Here is a 22,967-nt window from a genome sequence, read left to right on the forward strand (position 1 = left end):
ATTAGGATAACTGTAATAGCATAATCAATAAAATATACTTAAAAATGTAAAAAAATGTTAAAAAGAATGATGTGACCAAAAAAAAAAAAGAAGAAGAAATTGAGACTATATAAACTGCCTCATTTCTGCATTCATTTCTATTCATTTGTTATAAGCTTCTCCTTCAGTATTAAAATTTACTGACAATGGTTTCAAAATAAAACTGAACTGTCCTGGGGAAGATTACAGCAAATTGAGGGAAGCCCCTTTTCCTGTTTGTTGTGCAAACTAAAAGTGTAAAAGAGCAACTGATACGTAAGTCATTAGGGTTTTTTAACTGGCTCATAACCAATGTCCAGGAGTCAGTCTCCAGACGCAATGGTGCACAGATGAAGGCAGCAGCTTCTACTCAAGGAACTTGAAATGCTCTCTAGGTGACATGAGCTAATAGATATTAGCGCCTGCATTTTTAACAAGTAGAGTTTGTAATACCTTGAAGTCAAAGATCTGTCTCAAGTCCCAGAACTTAACTCCCTCCTTTTCCGAGTTCCATCCTATTTTCTTCCCAGTGACACTGTCCTATAGTTACATGGCTCATAAAATGTTAACCCAGCATGGTTTTTTTTACTTGGGGCTACAGAGAAGACAAGTGAAAGTCAGAAGTGGGAAACAAGTTACTAGAAATCTGCAGGGGCAGGAATTCCCAGGGGTTTTCTAGAGTGGGGAGATTACCCTGTCAAAGCAAATCGGAGAGAGAAGCAACAAGCAAACCCTGGACCTTCTGGGTTTGGAGAGTGTTGCCCAAAGACAGCCTGCCATTAAGAGGTGGGGCTTGGCAGGATACAATCCTGGCAATACTGTTTGCACTGCAAGTCTCCTTAGTACTTTCAAAGCAATAGCAAGATCACCACGTAAGAAATACCACAATTTCCTTAGCCTGCTCACAGCACAGAGCACAGTGAGGGCACGGCTGTGGGAAAAGCCAAATGCCCATTGCAGCCTCAGGGCAAGAAGGCAAAATTGGTAGCGGTGTTTCTTCCTCCAAAGCTTGAAAGGCACAGCTGAGGTGACTGCTCTGAACTACATTTTGGCCAACCCAGAATAAACTCCACTTTGCATTGTGGATCTCATGGCAACATTTTTGAAATATGAATCACGAAAGCAGTGCATTTCTGCTATGCCTGCTGAGACTCGCTTTATCGCTCTCCTCTTTCAGCGTCAATAAAATGATGCTGTCATTCCAGCCCGGAGGCATTCTGACTGTTCCAGACCGAAAGCGATCACTTTGGGAATGTGAGTGTGAGTGGTATGTGCTTCTGTGGGGTCTGTGTTTCCTTTCTGAGGCAGAGAAGGGAATTATCTCATCCTAGCAATGTATAGATGTGTTTTGGTGGTAACTGATTACTAAGTGGAGACCTATAACATCTTCTAGCTCCACGGCAACTTACTAATGGAGAAAGAGAATTCCTTGTTAAAGTGATCATTAACAAAAATCCCATGCCTCTTGCTTCTAAATAGAAGCATAAACACAGGGTTGTGTAAAATAGAGGCTAGGAGTCAAATGAGAGGCTGAGAGTCAGTGAGCTCTAAGCACCCCTTTGATTTAAAGAAAATTCCAACTTAGACAATGGAAGGCTTAGAAATGATGACAAATCCATACTCTCCCTCTTGAGGGAGAGGTAGTGGAAATCTCAACCGATGAATGAATTTGTGAGGATGGGTATGTGTGTGTGTGTCTTTTTTGTCTCCAGCATGGAGGTAAATATAAACATACATATGTAACCTCAAAATGATGGCTCTGTTGATGGCAGACTGGAAAAGACTAAGAGACCATCCAGAAACCCTGGAGCAAGGCGGACATTCCATCGTCTTGGCACAAAGAGTCAGACTGAGAAGTGGACTGGCTGGGCAGTGCCAGGGAGGCTGAGACATGCACTGCCAGTGGGTAGAGAGGTCTGAGCAGTCTGAACTCCCAATGAGCTGCTCCAGATAGTGGGTACCAGGGACTGTACCTTGAGAGTATGGTTCAGGGGTGGGGGTGGGTCTTTAGGAGGATCGACAGGAGGGAGAGCATAGCACCCAATCCAGAACAAATTTGGATATAGCAAGGGTCACCGAAAAGGGACCCAGATGCAGGCTGCTGTTAGAACCAGGAGGAATATTTGTGTAGTCCCAACAGCAAGGCTGATTTGGTTCTCTTCTATTAAGGGAACCAACTTAGGGCTCCTTCAGTTCTCCCACACGCAGAGATACTGTAGGGCCTCAGCTGGGCTAACTCCCAAATCATAGAATCAGGTGTGTAACTTCAAGAGGTTTAAGATGAGGTTCCTGTCCTTAAGGTTCTCATAACCTATTTAGAAAGCAAAGGTCAGCACACATGAGACACAGACGAATATGTCTCCATGTTCATGAACCGTGCTAGGTATAAGTTGTGGGGTTTAAGAAAAAATTCATATGCAAGAGGTCAAGGAAGGTTTCATGGAAGGGGTGAGCTTTGGAGGATGGCTTGAATTTTTTTTTTAAGCAAAGAAGAGCAGATTTGGGGCATTAGGCGTGGGAAACGTTCATCGGGGTGGAGAGAACAGGATAGGAGAGCCTGAGAGATCCTCCTCATCCTGTTCCTCCTCAAGCAGGAATAGCTCAGCTGCTCATTCCTGCAGGGGAAGCCACTAGAAGAATGGCTCTCGGGCACTGAGAAGGTAGGGAATAAAGAAAGGAAGTGGACTTTGCTTGATAAGAGAACACGCTCAGAAAGACTGTGGAGGTAACTCCCAGCCACTGTATCTGTGGCTGAGCCTGTTTCAGCATCCTGCTAATTTAGTCTTGACTTGCAGAAGTGCCAATTGCAAGCCTGCTGGGCATTTTCCTTTGTGCTTCCTGCCTATGCTCCCCACCCATATCACTCCAACTCCTTATTTCCTTTCCATTTGTTTAATGACTACTATTGAATCACATTTTCCTATTAATTTAAACCCCTGGGATCGAGAGTCTTAGTCAACATTTTCCCCCCATTGATGACATAATGGTACGCATTGTGTTCCAACCTTTCTGGATCCCACTACTGACAGAATAGGTCACCTGTTTAGCATCATCGAGATGAGTGTCACCAGCAGGATGACTACTCTAAATTGAGGGGTATGAGTCAACTCAGCATACTCATCTATCTTTGTGACTTTTACTGTAAAAAAAAAAAAAAAACAGCTTTAACGTGTTTCCTTAGCATTGGCAGTTGCCTTCTCAGCTACTGCTACTTAAGAAATTCCTAATGGTTAGTGTCAGGTCCCAGGATATTGGCCTATAATGCTGAGAAAGGAACTGGTGTTGGGGAGTCTTGGCTCTCAGCTGCTCTTGCACTCTGCAGGAGCAGCAAGAAATAGGAGCTGAGCTAATCCTTTTCCTTTAGCAGTCGCTTAAGCAGACCTGACATTTGGGTTAGAAAAGCATATCAGCTCACCCCAATTAGAGGAATTATTTTTCCCTCTTAAGAAAATAACATAGGTACCACACTACCGAGGAGGTTTTTCTGTGGGCTTGGAGCAGGAAAAAGCCAGACACACTGCAGGGCTGTCTTATGGACGCAGTCATCTGTGCAAGGTGCTGATGGTGGTAGGAGGGAATGACAATGATTAACACCAGCTTAGCAATTTCTAGAAGATTGTTTTAAATCTTGTTTAATCCTCTCAACAAGTCTGAGATAAAGGGGTAATTTCATTGTTATTTTAGTACCTACAGATGAAGAAATAGGCTCACTTTCTTAAACAATAGTCCATCCATTGCAATCTAGAAATGAACTCAGTCTGAGTCCCAATTTTGTATCCTTCACAATAAACCAGATGCTCTAAATCACTGCATGGTGATGGGTTGTGAGATATGTCACAGGATAATGTCATTAACAAAAACATTAGATCTGATAGTGATGTATTTTAGAACATAAATCAGGGGAGATGATCTCTCTCATTTTCTTGTATTCAAATGTGCTTTTAGAGCAAAGAGAATGGGTCAAATGGCAGCCAGATCATTGGGAAATCACACATATCAGATTCATCTATGCAATAGCGAAAAGAGACCATGCCTGGGGGAGACAATACGGGCTGACAATGGTTATAAATTATTGTACTTGCTTTACGTCCCTGCAAAGAACTGTGTTTCACCAAAGTTTGATTCTGGATTCTGCTACAACAGTGCTTTGCCCACCTGAATGTCATCTGTCTTGAATTTCTCCAAAAGACAAAAGTGGTGAATCACTGTGGCTCATCATCAGCCTTCCCAACAGATCTGACGTGTAGGGCACTGTTCACTTCCTTTGAGCCATTGCTCTGTGTTCGAGTTGGGTACTGAACCCTAACCTACTAGTCTGATGGACTTTTGCTTATAGGGAAAACTTGTATAACCAACTCCAATCTTATTTGTTCGTAATGTTAGAACTACAGTGCTCTTTCTATTAATGTTAGTATTATTACTGTCTGTAATACAGGCTGTAGAAAACCATAAACTATTATTATGCAAATATAATGTAAACATTCTTAAAGTGGGTAGTAAACTTAGTAGACTTAGTGGGACTTAGTAGAAACACTCGAAATACACTGGGGAGCTATTTCTACACAAAAATGTGCTGTTGTGACTTTTGTCCCCCAGGGAACACTTGGCAATGTCTGGAGACATTTTTTTTTATTGTGGGGGACTAGTATACCACTGCTATTAGCATCTGCAGATGCTGCTTTAAAAAATGATCGTATTTTTTTAGAGAGAGGGGAGGGGAGAGAGAGAGAGAGAAGAAACATAAGTGTGTGAGAAACACATCAATAGGTTGCCTCTTACATGCCCCTAACTGGGGACCTGGCTCACAACCCAGGCATGTGCTCTGACTGGGAATTGAACCGGCGACCTTGTGTTTCATAGACCAGTGCTCAATCCACTGAGCCACACCAGCCAGAGTTACAGATGCTGCTTAGCATCTTACAATGCACAAGACAGCCCCCCATAACAAAGAATTGTTCACCCCCAAATGTCAACGGGGTTGAGGTGAAGGAACTCTGGTCTGCACTGACACTAAAATGATAAGCGTGTTGGTAGAAATGTATATCTAATGCAGCTGATTCAATCATAGAAGAGGAGAAAATGTTTCCTATCCCCCAGCCATCCCTCTGTCCTTCAGCTTTTGGTCATCAATTTTGCTCAAGTCCCCAATCCTCAGTGGAAAGTGACTCCTGGTATTTGCTGTAGGTTTCCAGGTGGCTTTTGTTTGGGTGGTGGGCTGTTGATACTATTTGCTTTTTCACTGCTACTGCCAGTTCCAAACTGTTGCTTGCAGCTCAGGCATTGCTACCCTCTGCCCAGGACCACTCGGCTCCAGGGTGGGTATCGTTCCTCTTTCTCCCTCGCTGGAGATCCTGGCCAAACACCTCTTACGTATGCTCGTGCTTATGGTGGGTTGCAAAGTATTGCAACTATCGCACTGTTGTTCAGGGTGATTTGTGAATTCCTTGTCTTACACACTAGAAGAAATTTCTCACTGGCCATGATCTTGCTTTGGGTTTAGCTGTCCCACCCAAATGCCAGAGTTCCTCACCCCTTCACATCTCACCCCTGCTGTCCCTTAGACTGTCGCCTGAATGGCCTGCTGAAAACCCCCATATTCCTAGTTCTTCCTTATGTAAAACAATTTGGCCTTCTTTGTTTCACTCTCTTCTTCCCCTGGCCTGGGTAGGGTGAGAGAGGAATTCCTCGAACAGGAACATCAAAGTTTCTATCTTAGACAAACAACAGTGATCACCAAACAACAACAATCCCATGTCCCCTGGATATATCAAGACACTGTTTTGGAAGATAAAATTCTAAGTTCTTGTTTTGCATGGAATTTTTTTTCTTCCCAACAGTCTGGGGAGCAACAAGAATAAGATGTAGCTGTTAAGAGCAATGGGCACTGGAGTTAGACCATCCAGGATTTGAATCTTGACTCCACCCTTTATCATCTGTGTGGCTTTGGGCAAGTTACTTAACCTCTCTGCTCCTTAGTTTTCTCACTATTACAATGAGGGGAACTAAAGTATGTACCTCACAGAGCTGTTGTGAGAAGTATAAAAGGTAACATAAGTGAAGCACTTTTGAATTCAGTGGCTGACACTTCAATAACTGGTGAGTGTTGAAGAGTGGGATATATAAGGAGACTGCCCACGTAAGACAAAAGCACGCAATAGGCACACTCTTGTAGAGCAGGGTGAGTGTGCTACACTATCGCCGTTCAGAGAAGACAAAGAGCTTTTGCGCTCAAAGGACAACCAGTCTCCTGGGAGAGATGGAGAAGTAAACAAATAACCATAATGCAATTTGACAGTGTGCCAGCAGAAGTCTGTTTGTTCTCATCAAAGGATTTTTACTCAGCAGTGACCATGACACCCTTTTGCTGTGGGTAGACGTTAGTTTCTATCTTATTAGAGAATCAACACAAATGGCATTCTCCTTGCAGCGAAAGAGAGTTGAGTAGAGTGTCCCTGGGTATCTGGATTTGGCCAGGCCAACTGCCCAAATCCACAGCTTAAGGAGCCAAGATCTGTCTTTGTCCTGTCTTTGCTGCTGAGCTCCCCTTTCCATGGGAAGCCTTGGAGGGGCTTCATATCCCATGGTGGGCTGCCTCTTAAGATTCTGGGGGTGCAGCAGCCCCTCACAGTGCACATAGGAACCAGAATGCTGCAGGAGATTCATCATGCCGTGTCTAAAAAAAGCCTAATAGGAGAATTAGAACATTAAACATGGCAGTTTTAAGTGACTTAAATCACTGAAGCTGTATTTTATTGTTTTTAATTGTTTTTATTGTGAGTACCTGTCCTGAATATGCAGATTTTGAAATAGCAATGATGATGAAATGCAACAAACATTATTCTTTGTCTGATTTCAAGGTCTTTTACTTCATCATCTCCCCAGTCTCCAAAATAGATCATGGCCTTGGGTAAGATCAGAAACTTTGTGAGTTATTGTTTTGCTAGTTAAAGCCAATGAAAACTTAGATTTTTAGTCATTTATGGAGAATATTGGCAGTACCTTGAGTGTTGCAAAACAAGAAGGGGCATTGCCATGAAATAGCACAAAATTAAAGTCAATCAAATGGGAAAAAATCAAAGTTAAATTTATTTCTTACACCCTACCAGGATAAATTCCAAGTAGATGTAATATTAAAATGTATAAAATACAACTGTTTTCTCTTTTAGAGGAAACTAAAAGAGAATTAGTCATCTCAGGGTGGGGAAGTTAATTCTAGTTATGACATTAAATCCAGAAACATAAAAGAAAAGATGAACATATTCAATCTTATAATATTAAAATTTTCTGCATGGAAAAGACCCTAAGCAAAGTTGAAGAACAAATGCCAAACTGGATGGAAATATGTGCAGCTCTATTACAGACCACAGACTAATTTCCCTTAACATACGAGCTTCTACAAACCAGAAAGGAACAGACCAGCAGAGCAATAGAAATATGGGCAAAGAATGTGGTCAGGCAAGGCCTAGACGAAGAGACTCAAATGGCTCCCAGGCACATGAAAGCAGCTCGGCCCTACTCACAACAGAAAACAATCCAAATTAAAATTACACTGAGACATTAATTTTTGATGATCAAATTAGCAAAGACCCGAAAGTCTCATAACATGCTGTTGACGAGGGAGTTCTGAAACAGGCACGTCCGGACCCTGCCAGTGGGAGCACAGGCTGGTGCAACAGCTAGAAGGAGCAATTTGGCATAAGTCCACTCTGAGAAATGTATGCTTTAGATCAGGAGAGTCAAACTTATATTCACCGGGGGCCACATCAGCCTCATGGTTGCCTTCAAAGGGCCAAATATAATTTCAACTCCGTAACAGTTAAGCAGTAGTTACATTTATACAGTCCTGAAATTATTTCACAGCATTGAAGGCAACTGCGAGGCTGATGTGGCCCCCGGTGAACATGAGTTTGATACCCCTGCTTTAGTTATTCCCCAAATGGACGTTATAAAATATATATGATATTATCCAGTACGGCAGTGTTTTTAGAGCAAAACAGTACTAGCCACCTACATGCTCACCCACAGGCACTAAATAAACAGTGGCACATACACACAGTATAATACGAGGCAGTGCCAAAGAAGAATGACGACACTCCTTATGTACTGATAGAATAATCATCGATGCATATTGTCAGGCGAACAGCAAGGTGCCTAACAGTGTGATAGCCTGCTATACTTGGTGTACAAAAAGAGAGGATGTTGGTATATGTTTAGATTTTGCTTGGCTGGGGCCAGCAGTGGAAAGAATGTTTCACTGTATACCCTTTTTTGCTTCTTTAAATAAATATTGAACTGTATGAAGGTATCACCTATTAAAACTTTTAAATATATAACACACATATCCCCAGCTGGTGTGGCTCAGCGGATTGAGTGCCGGCCTATGAACCAAAAGATCACCAGTTTGATACCCATTCAGGGCACACGCCTGGGTTGTGGGCCAGGTCCCCAGTAGGGGGCATGTGAGAGGCAACCGATCTACGTTTCCCTCTCTTTCTCCCTTCCTCCCTCCCCCCTCTCTAAAAATAAGACAAACAAAAAATTTAAAAACGTAATAAAAATAAGTCAAAAGTATAAGTAAATAAATAAATTTAATTAAATGGCCAAGTTTCTAAACTCATGCATGGTTGTTACTCAATTCCTATTCCTCCTCTATGTCTCTTAATATAACCCTGTTTCATTAAGGCATCTGCCCCTGCCCACGTAACCCCCGTGTGTCAGTCGGCCTCTGGACCGCCCAGTCTAAGGGTAATTCCATTCCCCTGAACCAGTCATTGTTTCAGGAACTCAGACCAGAATCATTGTGTGGCACTGACCTGAGAGCAAGGGCTGACTCGAGAATAGGCACGTGACCAAAAATATGCTAGAGGTTCCTAGGAAAGAAGTTTCCTTGCTCTTAGGTGACCTTCACCTAAACTAATGGCATCTCCATGTGAAACCAGTGACTGCTGCAGCCATTTTTACCCCCATGAAGAAAGAAGGCTGAGGTCAAAGCCAGTACTAGAGGAGGCCATCTCAGGGCATCACAAAAAAATAGATCCAGGGCTACTAAATTAAACGGCCCCAGAAGCCTGCCCTGTTTCATGGCCTTGCAATACCTTGCAATATGAAGCAATACTTTTCCTTATTGTTGATGGGAGTTTAAATGGAATTTTCTTTACTTGAAGCTGTAGGCTAATGCCCATGTTGCACAGAGGACTATGTGTCCAAGAATCTAAGCGAAACACATGGGTAAGTCAGAAGGAAAAAATGCCTCCTGAAGTTTCTCAGACTAAGCAAACTGCCAAGGCACATGGCATGTGTTGACACAAAAACTTTCCAAATCAGGCTCTGAACTCTAATTAGAATATGGTACAGAAGCAGCTGGGGGGCAGGGCTGGAGAAACTGAGAAGATATCAAACATTTATAGTGGTTGTGATTGAGTAGGGGGCTTGCCGGTTTCTTTTCTATATTTTCTCAGATAAAAATGTGAATGTAATACTTTAATGATGAAAAACTAAATACCAGCCAAAAAGGCCACTTGGAAGCAGAATGGTAGAGAGCCTGGGCCAAGCAAACCACCCGTAAGTTAATGTCGGGTTTTCAAAATACAAGCCCGAAGGCTAAATAAATAAATGCTTAAAACAAAGCTCTTCATAAATTAGAGATCAGGAACTTTAAGAAATTTCCATTAAGCGAATACAAGTGAGGGACCTAAGACAAAGAAAAACCAAAAAGCAACATTAGGTTAGAGCTATAATATCGAAAACAGAGCTTATTTTTCTGTTCTTGAGACAATGATTTTGACAAATACTTTTGAGGTGTCCTATTTCTAATCACCCCTCACGCAAAGTTTGTTTTCATTTTCTGGTCACCCCCACAAACTGACGGGCACGACAGGATTCAGGTTAGGGGGCCTTAGCATCTTCCGCACTTGGAAGTGCATGCTAGAGATTTTTTCCCCTTTATTAATCCACTGATAACCTTTAAGAAGGAGAAGGAAGAAGAGAACTCCATAAAGGAATCTTGAGTCTGGGATGATCAGGGGCGTAAGAGGAAACCAGGAAGTGGGAGCAATAAGCCAGAAGCAAAAAGATTAAATAAAATAGGCACTGAAAAGTACCTGTTGGACTTGGCAACTAGGAAGTCACTGGTAGCTGAGGGAAGAGCAGTGACGAGAGTTAAGGTCAAGGGGCATCCCTGAACTCTTAAGAAACCTGGCTGTGAAGGAGAGGAGAAAGAGGGTGGAAGCTAGAGGAGACAGAAAGCTCCGGGGTTAGAATGCCTGTTTACAGGTGTAAGGAAAGTGTCAGGAGGGGAAAAGAAAGAAAAGCCTGCGGTGCCTGTAGGACCAAGGTTAATACACCGAGTATGATTCAGAGACAGCCAGAGATGGGGTCCAGAGAACAGGTAGACTGAGCTCTTTGGCAGAACAACACCCGCTCCACCAGGAGAAGACAGGACAGGACGGCGGAAGGGGAAAGGGGAAAGAGTAAAAGGAAAGGAAAAGGAAAGGAAAGGAAAGATGGATGCACGTGTAGATAAATTTAGAAGTAGGAGAGCAGGAAATTGAGAGCTTACAGGCTGATATCCTCTATTTACTCTGTGCTCTGGGAGCGAGAGTGGTGTAGACGTCTTGAGAACCTTGGTGAGATTTTAAGTCATTAAGAGGGATGCCACACGTGCTGAGTAGGAGCTCGAGAGCTGTCAGGAAGGATCCAGGCAGTGGCTGAGTTTAGAACCTGGAAGGTTAGCCTGTGTGCTGGGGGAAGAAAAAGATCCGCCTAGAGTTAGGAGTTACGGTTCTGGTTGATGGCAAAGGTGAGAGGTGAGGGGATGAAAAGGCACTAGCCACTAAATGACTAAATTGCAAAACCATGTGACCCACACTAGAGAAGGACATGAGAAAAGTGGAATGACAGAGGTTTTACTTTACATCACAATTGCTACTGATTTATATCACCCCGCTAGACCAGTACACAAAAGATACTGCTCGTGCATGATTAGAAAATCGTTATGTATATTAACAGCTGCTGAATCCCAGTGACCGTAGGCAAAGCAAAACCAAAAATAAAGACCAAAACCAACCAAACCAAACTAAGCAAACAAACAAAACTAGAAAGAACTACATTCCCATGTGCCGTCAAGGTTTCCATAAAGTAAGCTGTTGAAAATCTCCATGGGAAAGGGCTTTTTATTAGATCATTAGAATGTTCATTTTTTCCATGAGAAAAAAATCTCTAGCAATACAGTGATTCTGCAGCGTTGAACTCCCTGGGATTCTTCAGTTCTGCTTGGATTTCTTGACTTGGGGCCAGGACTGATTTAGAAAGTAACAGAGAGCAAACTGACAGCTGTCAGAGTGAAAAGGGATGGGGGACTGGGTGAAAAGTCAAGGTGAAAAGATTAAGCAAAACTAGAAACAAACAAACAAAAAAGAAACAAAAAACACTTTACAGGCAGGCTCTGTCATTACCAGAGGGAAATGGGGCTGGGAGGAAGCAAGAGAGAGTAAAGGGGGGATCAGTGGTGATGGAAGGAGACTTGAACACACAATACAGTATACAGATGACGTATTGTAGAATTGTACACCTGGAACCTATACAATTTTATTAACCAAGGTCATCCCAATACATTCAATAAAAATAAGTAAATAAATAAATTTAAAAAGAAAATAACAGATTATAGATGAAAACATGGGTTTATCTGATTCCACGCCCCGTGATCTTTCCACTACCAAACACTCCTTCCCACCAAGGATGTTCGTGATGCTCCCTGCCGGCGGAGCCAGGCATCCATCCTCCCAAGGGGACAACTGCCTAATCTCTGCTTAACTCCAGGCAGGCCCTGCAGATGACACTGGTGACAATCCAGCCAGCTCTTCTGAGAATCACCCAGCTGCATCCGTTGGCCTACATAGATGTCGTGGGGATTACCCTACCCTGGCTGAGACAGACCAGCTTTTTTTTTTTTTAATTAGAATTTACTTACACTCTATTTTCCTTTTTAATATAATTTTTAAATTTAATTATTGTTCGAGTACAGTTTTCTGTCTTTTAGTCCCATCCCAGCCCACTCCCCCAGTGTGCCTCACCTCCCTCCCATTTCCACCACCCTTAGTAGTTGTCCGTGTGTCCTTTATACTTGTTCCTGTAAATCTGTCCCCTTTTTCCTCTGAAATTCCCTCCCATCTCCCCTCTGGTCACTGTCAGCCTGTTCTCAATTTCAGTGTCTTTGGTGATATTTTGCTTGCTTGTTTATTTTCTTGTTTAGCTTCCTGTTAAAGGTGAGATCATATGGTATTTGTCTCTCACTGCCTGGCTTATTTCACTCAGCATAATGCTTTCTAGTTCCATCCATGCTGTTGCAAAGGGTAGGAGCTCCTTCTTTCTTTCTGCTGCATAGAATTCCATTGTGTATATGTACCATAATTTTTTGATCCATTCATTTACTGATGGGCACCTAGGTTGCTTCCAGCTCTTGGCTATTGTAAATTGTGCTGCTATGAACATTGGGGTGCATAGGTTCTTTTGGATTGGTGTTTTAGGGTTCTTAGGATCTAATCCCAGCAGTGGAATTGCTGGGTCAAAAGGCAGCAGACCAGCTCTTTAACACTGTCTAGCTAAACACTGACATAGGAAATAGTTTAAGGTCAAAAGATGGGAAATAATGCGTGTATGTATTGTTTCTAATTCAGGATCCCCCCAGTTTGGGGAGTTTTGCAATATCCTATATAGTTCCGCTTTCCTTTTATCACCCCACCTCAAAGTACTGTGTGTGAACTCAAGAAAAGTGAATTGAGATATAACAAATGACACAAAACCACAGTGAGAATTACTGAATTAGTTAGTGTTGATTAAAACATGTTGTGAAGCACTCATCAGATGGACTTGACATTTCTAAGAAAACAGAATAGATTGAGTTGAGATTTCCAAGAAGGATGAGTTGCTCTTGTTTTAGTTATTTAGCTCCACATCTAGACATTGGTTTTTTGTAATTGTATTATGTAAGATCTGGAAAGCCCCCCTCTTTCCCTCTGACATTACCTTTCCTGATGCAACATAGAGTAGTACATAGTGAGTGACTAAAATGAGAACCTTGAAAGAATTTTAGGGCTTTTCCCTTCTCTTCCAAATCTCTTCACCTTTATTCTGTATTTTTTTTCCTATTTTGAATTGATCTTGTAGGCTGGTGAAATGCTTTAGAATGTTGAAGAGTTACCAAATAAAAACTAAAATAGATGAAAATCTTTAATTGAAAACAGCGCTTTCTGTATTACTTTATTTTTTCCACGTACATTGACTGTTGGCTGATCCGCACAGCTTTCTGCTAGGCATTTTCCTACAGGCCGAGTGCCTTGCCCTCAAGAAATGGACAGTTTCATTGGGTGCCATCCAATAGTACACACTGCAGGGCTATAAATGGGACACGTGAGTGCTCCAGGCTATTTAAAAACTAGATGAATGTTCTTGGACTAGTCATAGTGGATTTTAGAGGCAGTTGGAGGAGCAAGGTTTTCTAGATAAGGCAAATGGCACAGGAACATGGAGGCAGGATGCAATACACAGATGGGCTGGTAAATAAAACTGGATACACGGGTAAGCTGATATTCACCAGGAAAAAGGGGTTCATGGTGAGGAGTAACGTGAGCTAAGTCAGAGAAAACGGCGATTTAGGTTGTGGGGACTGTGAATGCCTAGCTCAGGAGTACGCTTTTAGTATCACTGGCGACAGAAGAGAATTGAAACCTTTTGAGAAAAAAAGGGGCACAAGAAAAGTGGATTAGGGAGATTAATTTGTTGGTGGGATGTAGCCTGGTTTTGAAGTGAGATTGGAGGCAAGAGGAAGCTATTAGGTTGGAGTTGATGCGGGCATCCAGGAGGATGGTTGCTCTGGCAACGTGAAGGAAGGATTGAGCAGGAAAAAGACTGTAGCAAACCAACAATGGGGGAGGGTATATGAGGTTTCAAGTCTGAGCAGGTTGGAAAATGTGGATTTCACTGAGAGAAATAAATAAGAAGGGCTAGTTTGGGGCGATATGGGGGAGACGTGGAAACCTGTTGCATTTAGGTTGTGGGCTGGACACGTGGGCTATGATGTCCAAAGTACAGTAGGCGACTTCTGCCATATAAACCGGCCAGAGGTGCAGTTTGTACGCTTCTGTTCCAAGGTGGGTTTGGGGGGCAGTTATTAAAAGGTTTTGTACACTCAGCTTTGTCCCTTTTAGGCAGGAGAGAGCATCTGCTGTCAGAGCAGTCCCAGTCCTCAAGGGGCTTATAAACTGTCAGGGAGTATAATTTTAATAGAATTAGCTGAAAGATGAGCAAGTGTCAGGTGGTGGTTTGGAAGTGTGTCATGGCTGCTAATTTTGACATGCTAAGTGTAACATTATTAATGGCTTTTATGCATGGCCAAGAGGGCTAACACTTAGCAAATTAGATTCCAAAACTTTTGTCCTGCTCTTATCATTTATGGGTATGATAGAGTATGTTACTTTGGGCAAAACATTTAATCCCTCTGTGCTTGGACTTCGTGTCTCTAAAATAGGAAGCTTTCTTTAGAGGCAGCTAAACATTTTGAAAGCTACAGATAAAAAGCACTGCAGGATTCTCTCTCCTCCCACCCCCACTCCAACTACTGACTCAGTCTCTCCGAAAGGTCATCCATTTCACTGAATCCTTTCAATTGCTAACTCCCTAAGTCAGTTAATTAGCATGTTTCTAAAATGCATTCACCGGTCCTGAGCTGAAAGATAGAGTCTGTAACTGCCTTTTTGACCTTCTGGGCCTGCCCATCTTGCTGACCCCTTTTTATTCAGTGGCTGGTACCACATGACTCCCATCTCAAGTTCTTGGATCAATTCCAGCTATACTGGAGGGGAATTAGAGTTCTATATTAACACTCCAGGATCTCAACATAAGGCAACCATGATCGGTGTGAAATTTGGTCCCGGTTCTGGGCATTAAGTTCCTGCTTCATTTCTAACTCTCACTCTGTTTACCAGGTCTGGCCTTTGGACACTTGTCTTACTGCCCTGAGCCCAAGTCCTTGCCCCCCAAACTCGCCCAGTCTTATATCATCTCAGGGAGGTGCATTCTCTTTGTTTTTGTCATTTCCTCATTGGAAGAGGAATCCAGACCTGGAATCCAGCACTGAGGCTTGGGCCCTGCTCTAAGCAACACATTTTCTTAATGCCTCTGCCGTGATTTCCCAATTTTTGTCTGTTCCTGGATTTCCCAAGATTGTGTTCCAGCTGCCAGCTGACAACACTCATTCTCTGCGTTGAACCAGCCTGATGCTGGCTGCCATCCTGGCTGCTGTTCCACACCCCCCAGATACTGTCTTTTGGCTGCAAGCTCGTCCCACCGCGTGGGGGGGGGGGGGGTTCTGCCTCCAATTCCACGGATGTATCTACTTCTACCAGTCCACCTCACTCCTATTACAGTTAATCCTTCTATGTTAAACTACAGTAGGTATTTACTGGTGTGGAAACTGATGTGGTACTGGAATTTTATCCTTGTTTACATCTTTCTTTGTGTCGGAAAGCTTGGGATCAGTTCCAGAATCTGCTCAGAGAGCTTTCCTGTCTCCTTGGAAGAAACAAATGAACACTTGACAATACCTTGTATCCATGACCAAGCCTCAAGGCAACTATTTTCACTGTAAAACTTGTATTATTTAACCTTAACTTTGCTTTTAGACATACTCATATATTTAAAAGTTAATTTTGGCCAATTGTGGTTCATGTCTCTCAATTTCAAGGTATCTTATTGGAACTCATTGATAGTTCTATAGTGGCAGTTTCAATCTTCAAGGCACATTAGAATCTTCCAGAGGGCTTGTTAAAATAGATTGCTGGATCCGAAGACCGAGTTTCCCTGGAGTAGTGCCTGAGCATTTGCAACTCTAACAAGCTCTCAGGTGATGTTGATAGAGCTGGTTCTGGGACTACTTTGAGAACTGGTCATACATTCAAACAGGCCACAGGTAAGCAGAAGCTGCTGAGCAGTTATTCATCAGTTCAAACTCTTATCTGAATGGTTAAGGTAGACAGCACTGAGAAACAGACTTCCCATGTTCAGTTCACGCTGTTAGGATGACTGCTGATGTCAGAGGTCTTCGCAACAACCTATAACTTACAGAATGTGGATAGTTTCTTTGAGCTTTGGTTTTCTCATCCATAAAATAAGGGTAGTCGCCTCTATGCTGCCCTCACTGGAGTGTTGTGAAGGCAAATGAAATGGGTGTGAAAATGTTTGAACTGTAAAGTGGTATGGCACTAGAAGGTACTGCAATGGTTTTTCAATTCTCTTAAAATGTCACCAGTGTCTTTTGGCTCTCTTTCTTCTCTCGTTAACTACAGCAACTTTAATCCAGGAATATAAAAGAGTACTTTTATTGCTATTGCTATCAAAACTTAAACTTCAAATGCTACAAAAATTTCATTCAATGAGATCAGACATGCCTTATAAACATTATACAGAGCCAAGAATGAGTCTCGGTTTTTACAGCTATTAAAAAGTACAAGACCCTATTGTGACTTGCGGTGCATTTATAGTTAATGTTTCATCCCTGTTTAGATTGGCCTATTAATAACAATGGTTACAAGTTGCAGCGCGTTAAACAATAAAATCACCACGCATGTGATAAACCTGTCCACTCCACACTTTTACATCTCTTGTAACTTCTATTAATTTATCTCTTTTCGGAAGTGGTAAGTCCTCCCAACGCTTGACAAAGCTATTTTTCTCACCCTAGGACTCCCAGGCCACTCCAATCACCAACACAGTTCTTGTTCAAACTGGGTGCATTTGTGATTTTTCAAGTGTCATCACTGTACCTAATTCTTCCAGGCCTTCAGTGAATATCACAGTGTTAGCCTCATTGTTCCTAGGCCTTTATTAAATATCATAAAACGTCAGCCAGGGTGCTGACAAGGTTCTGAAGACAAGGTTTTGGAGAGTGAAAGTCCAGGTTCAGGGACTGATCAATGAACTTGCCAGATTTGCTGCCCGGAGAGGAATGGGGTTTCCTGGAGGCCCTGCGGCGTGTCACCCGCAGCCCGGCCCCAGGCACGCTCGGCGCGCGCTTCTCCCGGGGGCAGGCAGGAGGCGCCCGCGGCTACCCAAGGGCTGCGCGCACTCGCGCTGAGCCGGTGGCGGCGGGCGGGGGGGGGCGGGGGGAGAGGAGAGAAGAGGAGGAGCTGAAGGGGGCGCGGCTTGCTGCCCGTCCCTCCCGGGCGCTGGGCCTCATTCTCCGCCGGGCCCGGGGCTGGCGGCCGGCTGGGGGTCGCAGCGGCAGCGGCGGCGACGCTGGCGGGCCGCGCGTGGCGGGGCCTGGCTCCGGCTCTGAGTGTCAGGGGACAAGATGGCGGCGGCGCTCCGGAGGCCGGTCTCCTCCTCCTCTTCTTCGCTCTCCTCCGCCCCACCGCTCGCCGCCTCCTCCTCGCTCGCTGCCTCCTCCTCCCGCTGCAGCAGCCCTAGCGACCGCCGAGGCGCCGGCCTGCTGTGCCGGAGCTCCGGAGGAGGATAGACGGGGCAGCCGCGGGCTCCGGTGACCGAGGCAGAGCTGGGGCCGGGGCGGGGGCGACGGCGGCGGCGGCGGAGGCGCCGGGGAGGGATGGGGTCGCAGACGTTGCAGATCCTCCGGCAGGGGGTGTGGGCCGCGCTCAGCGGGGGCTGGTACTACGACCCGCACCAGGCCACCTTCGTGAACGCGCTGCACCTCTACCTGTGGCTTTTTCTGCTCGGCCTGCCCTTCACCCTCTACATGGTGAGTGTGGGGGCGGGGAGGAGGTGGTTCCTTCCCTTTCTGGCTGGTCCTGGGGAGCGCCAGCTTTCCGGAATCCGGCGGGCAGTCGCGCCTCCCTGGCCCGGGGCCGTGGTTGCGCCCTCTTTCCCTTCCCCAGGCTGCTCCCCACCTTCCGTCCCTCGGAAGCTGCCCCACTCACTGTCATGCTCCCCTCCCCCCACCCACACTCTCTGCTCTCGCCTCTTTAGGGTTTCCTCTATCTTGGAGGTGATACCAGAAACGAAACAGCAGCAGCCCCCACCTCCCGCCCCCGTGCGCCCAACCAGTGAACTGGGAACTGGTAGCTTCCTAGGCCCCTTCGTGGGAGGGTGGGGTGGGGTGGGGGGATCCCGCACCCCTAGCCTTTCCATCTTTTCTACCCGGCTGGGCAAAGCCGTAGTGGGGCTCCCCGCCCTCAGCGTTTTGTGCTGGGCGCTGAGCCTGCCTCGCCGGAGGGGACGCCGCATTCCAGCCCCGCACGCGCGCCCGTTCGCGCTCCGTTCCTCGGGCACCCCGGGGCACTCCCTTCACCCGGGGCCGCTTTGCGCCTCCTCTCCTGGGAGAACCCTCGTTCCCACCACCTCGCCCTGATCCGGACGCAAAGCCCTGGGAGCGAGGAGGACCGGGCGCCGCTCTTCTGGGAACGTACTGTGTGTGGGTCGCCAGCTCTTAACTCGCTAAGAGGTGGTGGTTGAAAACCTGCCTCCTAACCTTGCCTCTGAAAAATCATTGTTTGTTTTTTTTTTTTTTTGCTTACCACGGACTCTTTTCGGTTCGGCTCCGTGGTCAGCGGCTGTTGTGTTGTTTCCTGGCCAGCTCTGGGGGTAGGGCGCGGGGGCGATACGGGGAATCTGGCTGGCATTTTGGCAGATTTGTTTGGGTTGGTTCAAGGCCTTTCACTGATTGGCAGAAGGCAAGTACTGCCTGTTGCTGAGTTCAGTATGTGATTAGCTTCTCCGAATGATCTATGTTTTTAAGCTGTATTTTTACTGAAAGTTGTAAGCGCATTTTTTTTTAAACACTTAAGGTTAGGGTGGGGCAATAGGGGAAATAATGTGGAAGAGCGATGGTACTTCAGCTTGAATTAAAATTTTTTATATAACGGGAAGGGAGGAAAAGATGGTAACTTTGTTTTAGGAGAGTTGCTTTGAGTATATTTCAGCTAACTTTGTGGTTCTTCATGGAGCCGAATGAGGGTGCTGGGTTAGAAAATCTGACACTTCGACCGTAAGACGTGCTAAAGGTCAGAACACCCAACTTTTCCTTAAGCGAAGCTTATGTTTACTAATTGGCAGGAAAAGCGTTTGCTTGGGAGAAGATGTGCTAAATCTCACTTTTCTCAAGCAGATTTTAATTTTTTCATTGAAATTGTTTTGAAGGGACCTATTGCTTGAGGCAAAGAAACCATTCAAAAAATGCTGATGACTGATGGCTTATTTGTGTTCAGGGGACTTGTACAGCCTTGTCCCATTCTGAAAATTTATCACAAAGCATTATAATTTTCAATTAATTCTGGTCTAGGGAGTCCTCTTTGTGCTTCTGTACCTTCCAGGAATATGACATCATTAATGTACAGGTTAATTACTTTGGGTGTAAGAAGGCGCAGGCTGTCACAGAGCTTTCTTTTGCAGCGGATTTCTGTTATATCCAGGAGGATTGTGAATTTGAAAGTGAAACAGGTCTTTGAGATGTACTGATTAGGTGCTGTGTCCTAGTGTAAGGGTTCCATGTTAGTATGTGAACCGTGCTGGTGGCCAAGTCTTTGGGTATTCAACAAACATTACTAAAGAAAATTGAGAGCAAATAGAAAGCAATACACTGAGTTTAATGCTTCATTTGGGGAGTTTATTCAGTTAAATTTAATCCCCAAGTAATATTTCAGTGTCTGCTATGTACTGGGCAGTTTGCTGGGTTCTGGGAAAATAAAACTGATTCTCTGACTTTCTTGTCTCAGTTAATGGGAACTCTACTCTTATTAAGTCTTTTAAAAGCTCTCCTTGATTCTTCTCTCATCACATCCAATTTATCAACACTTGTGGATTCTGCCTTCAAAACCTGACTAGAATCCAGCAGATCATCATCATTGCTTCCTGGGTTCAAGCCACTGCTGTCTCTTCTATATTATTTCAGTGTTCTAATCAGGCTCACTGCTTCCATTCTTTATTCTCTGTTCTCCATACAGGTGTCTGAGTGATTCTTTCAACTTCTCTGCTCCCAGAGCCTGCCCTCCCGTGTGTCGGTCACTCCCCCCACCCCCCACCGGCCATATACATTTACCTTCTTACAATTTATCCCACACAACTGTGTTCCTGCCTCATGGCCTTTGCACATGCTCTTTGCCCTTTGTCTGGATGACTCCTTTCCTCCAGGTATCCATGTGACGTGCTCCACTTATTTCAGCTTTCACTTATATGTGAGGCTTTCCCTAAAAAACCTATGTGAAATACCAACTTCCCAGCTCCTACAGTACTTCCTATTCCTAGCCTTCACCCTTCTTTGATAGCACTTACCACTAATTGGTACACATTTATTTACTTAATGTCTCTCTTGTCTCATTAGATTATAAGCTCTGAGGGGGCAGAGACTAATGTGTTAAAAAATGTGCTCACAACTTTTGGTGAAAATAGAGCTTAAAAAAACTTAGATCATTTGGAGAAGCTGATTGTACCAGATTCAGCAACAGGCAGGAAAAGGCTGTGAACCAACCCAAACAAATCTGAAAGTTCACTGTGTTATTGTCAGGGCCAATGTCAGTGCCAAGCACAGAGTCAATACTCAGATGTTAAATAAATGATTAGAAATGAAGAAGACATAGCTTTTGCCCTCAAGGAACCTAAAGTCTAGCTCGGGAACAGTGAACAGTTATAAGCCTTAGGACTGTCTGTGACCCTGAGCTTATAGTCAGGGGGATGATCTTGGTTTCACGGCAGCCAGCAAAGAGGATTTGTTAACGTTTTAGAAAGCATGCCTGTGCTTCAGTATGCTTGTACATGCTTGTATTTAGGGTAGGTAGTTTGAAATACACGCTGGAAGGAAAATCCGTGATTTCATGTTAAAATCTCAGATAGTTATAGATTATTACTCTTTGTTCTTCCAATAATAATTATAGATGATGATAACTTTTTATGATGTTCTTTATCCCAAACTGTCACGAGCATATGTTCGTGATACAGTCTTTCCTCTAAGTCAGCTGGGCAACCACTTGGCTAGCTGTCTGCTGAGCAGCCTGGCACCAAGGAATAGACAAGAGTCACACATAGTAATTATGCTGTTCACTCAGCTTTTATTGAATGCAGGTTCACTCAGAGTAGAACATCAACATATAATAATATCCTACACACAGAGCAATCAATGGGGGATAAGGAACCGGAGTCCCAGAATCTCAGTCTGAAGGTCTAGGAGACAGCATGGTGGGCAAGGGAGTTGTCAGAGTCTTGCAAGGAAGAACTTTTGGATCCAGGTGGGCAGCAGGGCAGGCATGGTCCTCAGTCCAGCAGGGCAGAGCCTCCGGTGGCCAATGCCATGGGAAATGAGCATGGTGTGGAGCAGCACTCCGGTGTGTGGGGCTTGGCTGTCTCAGTGGGGGGTCTGGCGCCTGCCTCAGTTAGACCTTGCAAGTGGTGAGCACCACCCCTCTGGATAAATGTCTCGGCACCCCTGCTGCCAAGTGGGGAGTTTGCTCACGGGCCTATGGGTGGTTCATGGCTGTTCTTGACACCCCTGCTGGCAAGTGTGGAATTTCCCCAGGAGCCTATCTATGGGTGGTCTCGCTCTGCAGACACGGCTTCTCTGACCATGTGGGCAGATGTGTCTCCTTGCCAGATGTGTTGGTTCTGACTTAAGGAATTTTCCTTTTGAACCAAAGTGTCATGGCTGACTGACAGCCATTTTAGTTGACATAAGTGACTCCACTTTATTTTATGTACTTGATGCTATCATAGTTGGACCAGTGCCACTTTATTGGTCCTGTTCTCCACCCAACCCCTGTGTCCTCATTTTATTGATGATACCTGAGGTTCAGCCATCGGTGACTTGTTTTGTGGCCTGAGGCAATGTGAGCTGGGATTTGATTTACATGGAACTCCGAAAGCCATCACACTGGCAGCCTTTTCTTAGATTCAGAGTCTGGAGAGGTCATACATTGACTTAGGAAGATTTTTAGGTCTTTGGTTGTTTGGGGTTTGCAGGCCCTCCGCTCAGTCCACTGAGCTACACCAGCCAGGGCGAGCTTTTGTTGTTTTTAGTATCCGTTTTGGTAAATATAATGGATGCTTTTCTGCTTTTGTTTTAGTTAAAAGTTTTTTATTGAGCAAATTTCACATAAAATATTGTATAAATTGAAGGTGTACAACTTCTATTTTTATACTCACCTGAGGACACGCTTATTTATTATAGAGAGAGGAGGAACGGAAGGAGAAAGAGAGGGACAGAAATACCAATCAGTTGCCTCTTGTACGTGCCCTGACTGGGGACTGAACTTGCAACCTAGGCATACGCCTAGGAATTGAACTGGGAGTCAAACCCATGACCTTTCAGTTTACAGGGTGACCCTCCAACCAACTGAGCCACATCGGGCAGGGCCCATCTTGTTATTTTATAACAACACATCTATATATTGTAATTTGATTGCTGTTGTAGTGAGATTTATCACATTACATAACAATAGTATATTTTATACGTATACACACCAGTTCTCTGTGTTTTATTTGCTACTGGTTGCAAGTTTGTACCCTTATAAAAAAATGGGTTTGTTTTAGATTCCATATATTAAGTGATCATGCGATAGAACAGATGGGGGTGGTATACGATATACTATTACCAAAAGGACTCCCCCTTTTTCTCCAGGGGTTTCCCCCCTGGACTAGGTTCATTTTGCCCACTGCCAGAGGAAAGACATCTCTCAATGCCAGAGACTGGTGAAAAGGAAAGGAATTATTTATTTAAAAGTTATGCAGACTTAGAGTAATGACTTAATGTCTTCATTAAAATACTAAAGTCCTTTAGAATACCCACAAATGCACACAGTCCTTCCTTCCCCCTCTGACCAGTCTGGGTACCGTATCTCAGGAAAAGAAGTAGAAGTCCGTGATTCAGGCTCCTGGCACCATCAGCTGTGTCCCTGCCACGATCTCCAGTGAATCCAAAACCATGCAGTACCTTCTCATGACCCACCATCAAGAGG

At 44.4% G+C, this 22,967-nt stretch overlaps 1 protein-coding gene across 5 annotated transcripts in view; it reads left to right on the forward strand.

Annotated features, from left to right (window-relative positions):
• The first annotated feature begins 17,187 nt into the window (after nt 1-17,187).
• PCNX1 (pecanex 1) overlaps nt 17,188-22,967 on the forward strand; it is a 133,709-nt gene continuing 127,929 nt past the window's right edge. For 3 of the 5 annotated variants that reach the window (XM_037127403.2, XM_037127411.2, XM_053673391.1), the window contains exon 1: nt 17,188-17,767. In XM_037127403.2, coding sequence (XP_036983298.2) covers nt 17,615-17,767 — 153 coding nt within the window. In that variant the 5' untranslated portion in view covers nt 17,188-17,614. The remainder of the gene's footprint in view (nt 17,768-22,967) is intronic. The other 2 variants (XM_053673392.1, XM_037127422.2) reach the window with 1 other exon arrangement.

The sequence above is a fragment of the Artibeus jamaicensis genome, unplaced genomic scaffold (assembly GCF_021234435.1).
Source record: "Artibeus jamaicensis isolate MK-2021 breed Jamaican fruit bat unplaced genomic scaffold, CSHL_Jam_final contig_851, whole genome shotgun sequence".
Taxonomy (NCBI): Eukaryota; Metazoa; Chordata; class Mammalia; order Chiroptera; family Phyllostomidae; genus Artibeus; species Artibeus jamaicensis.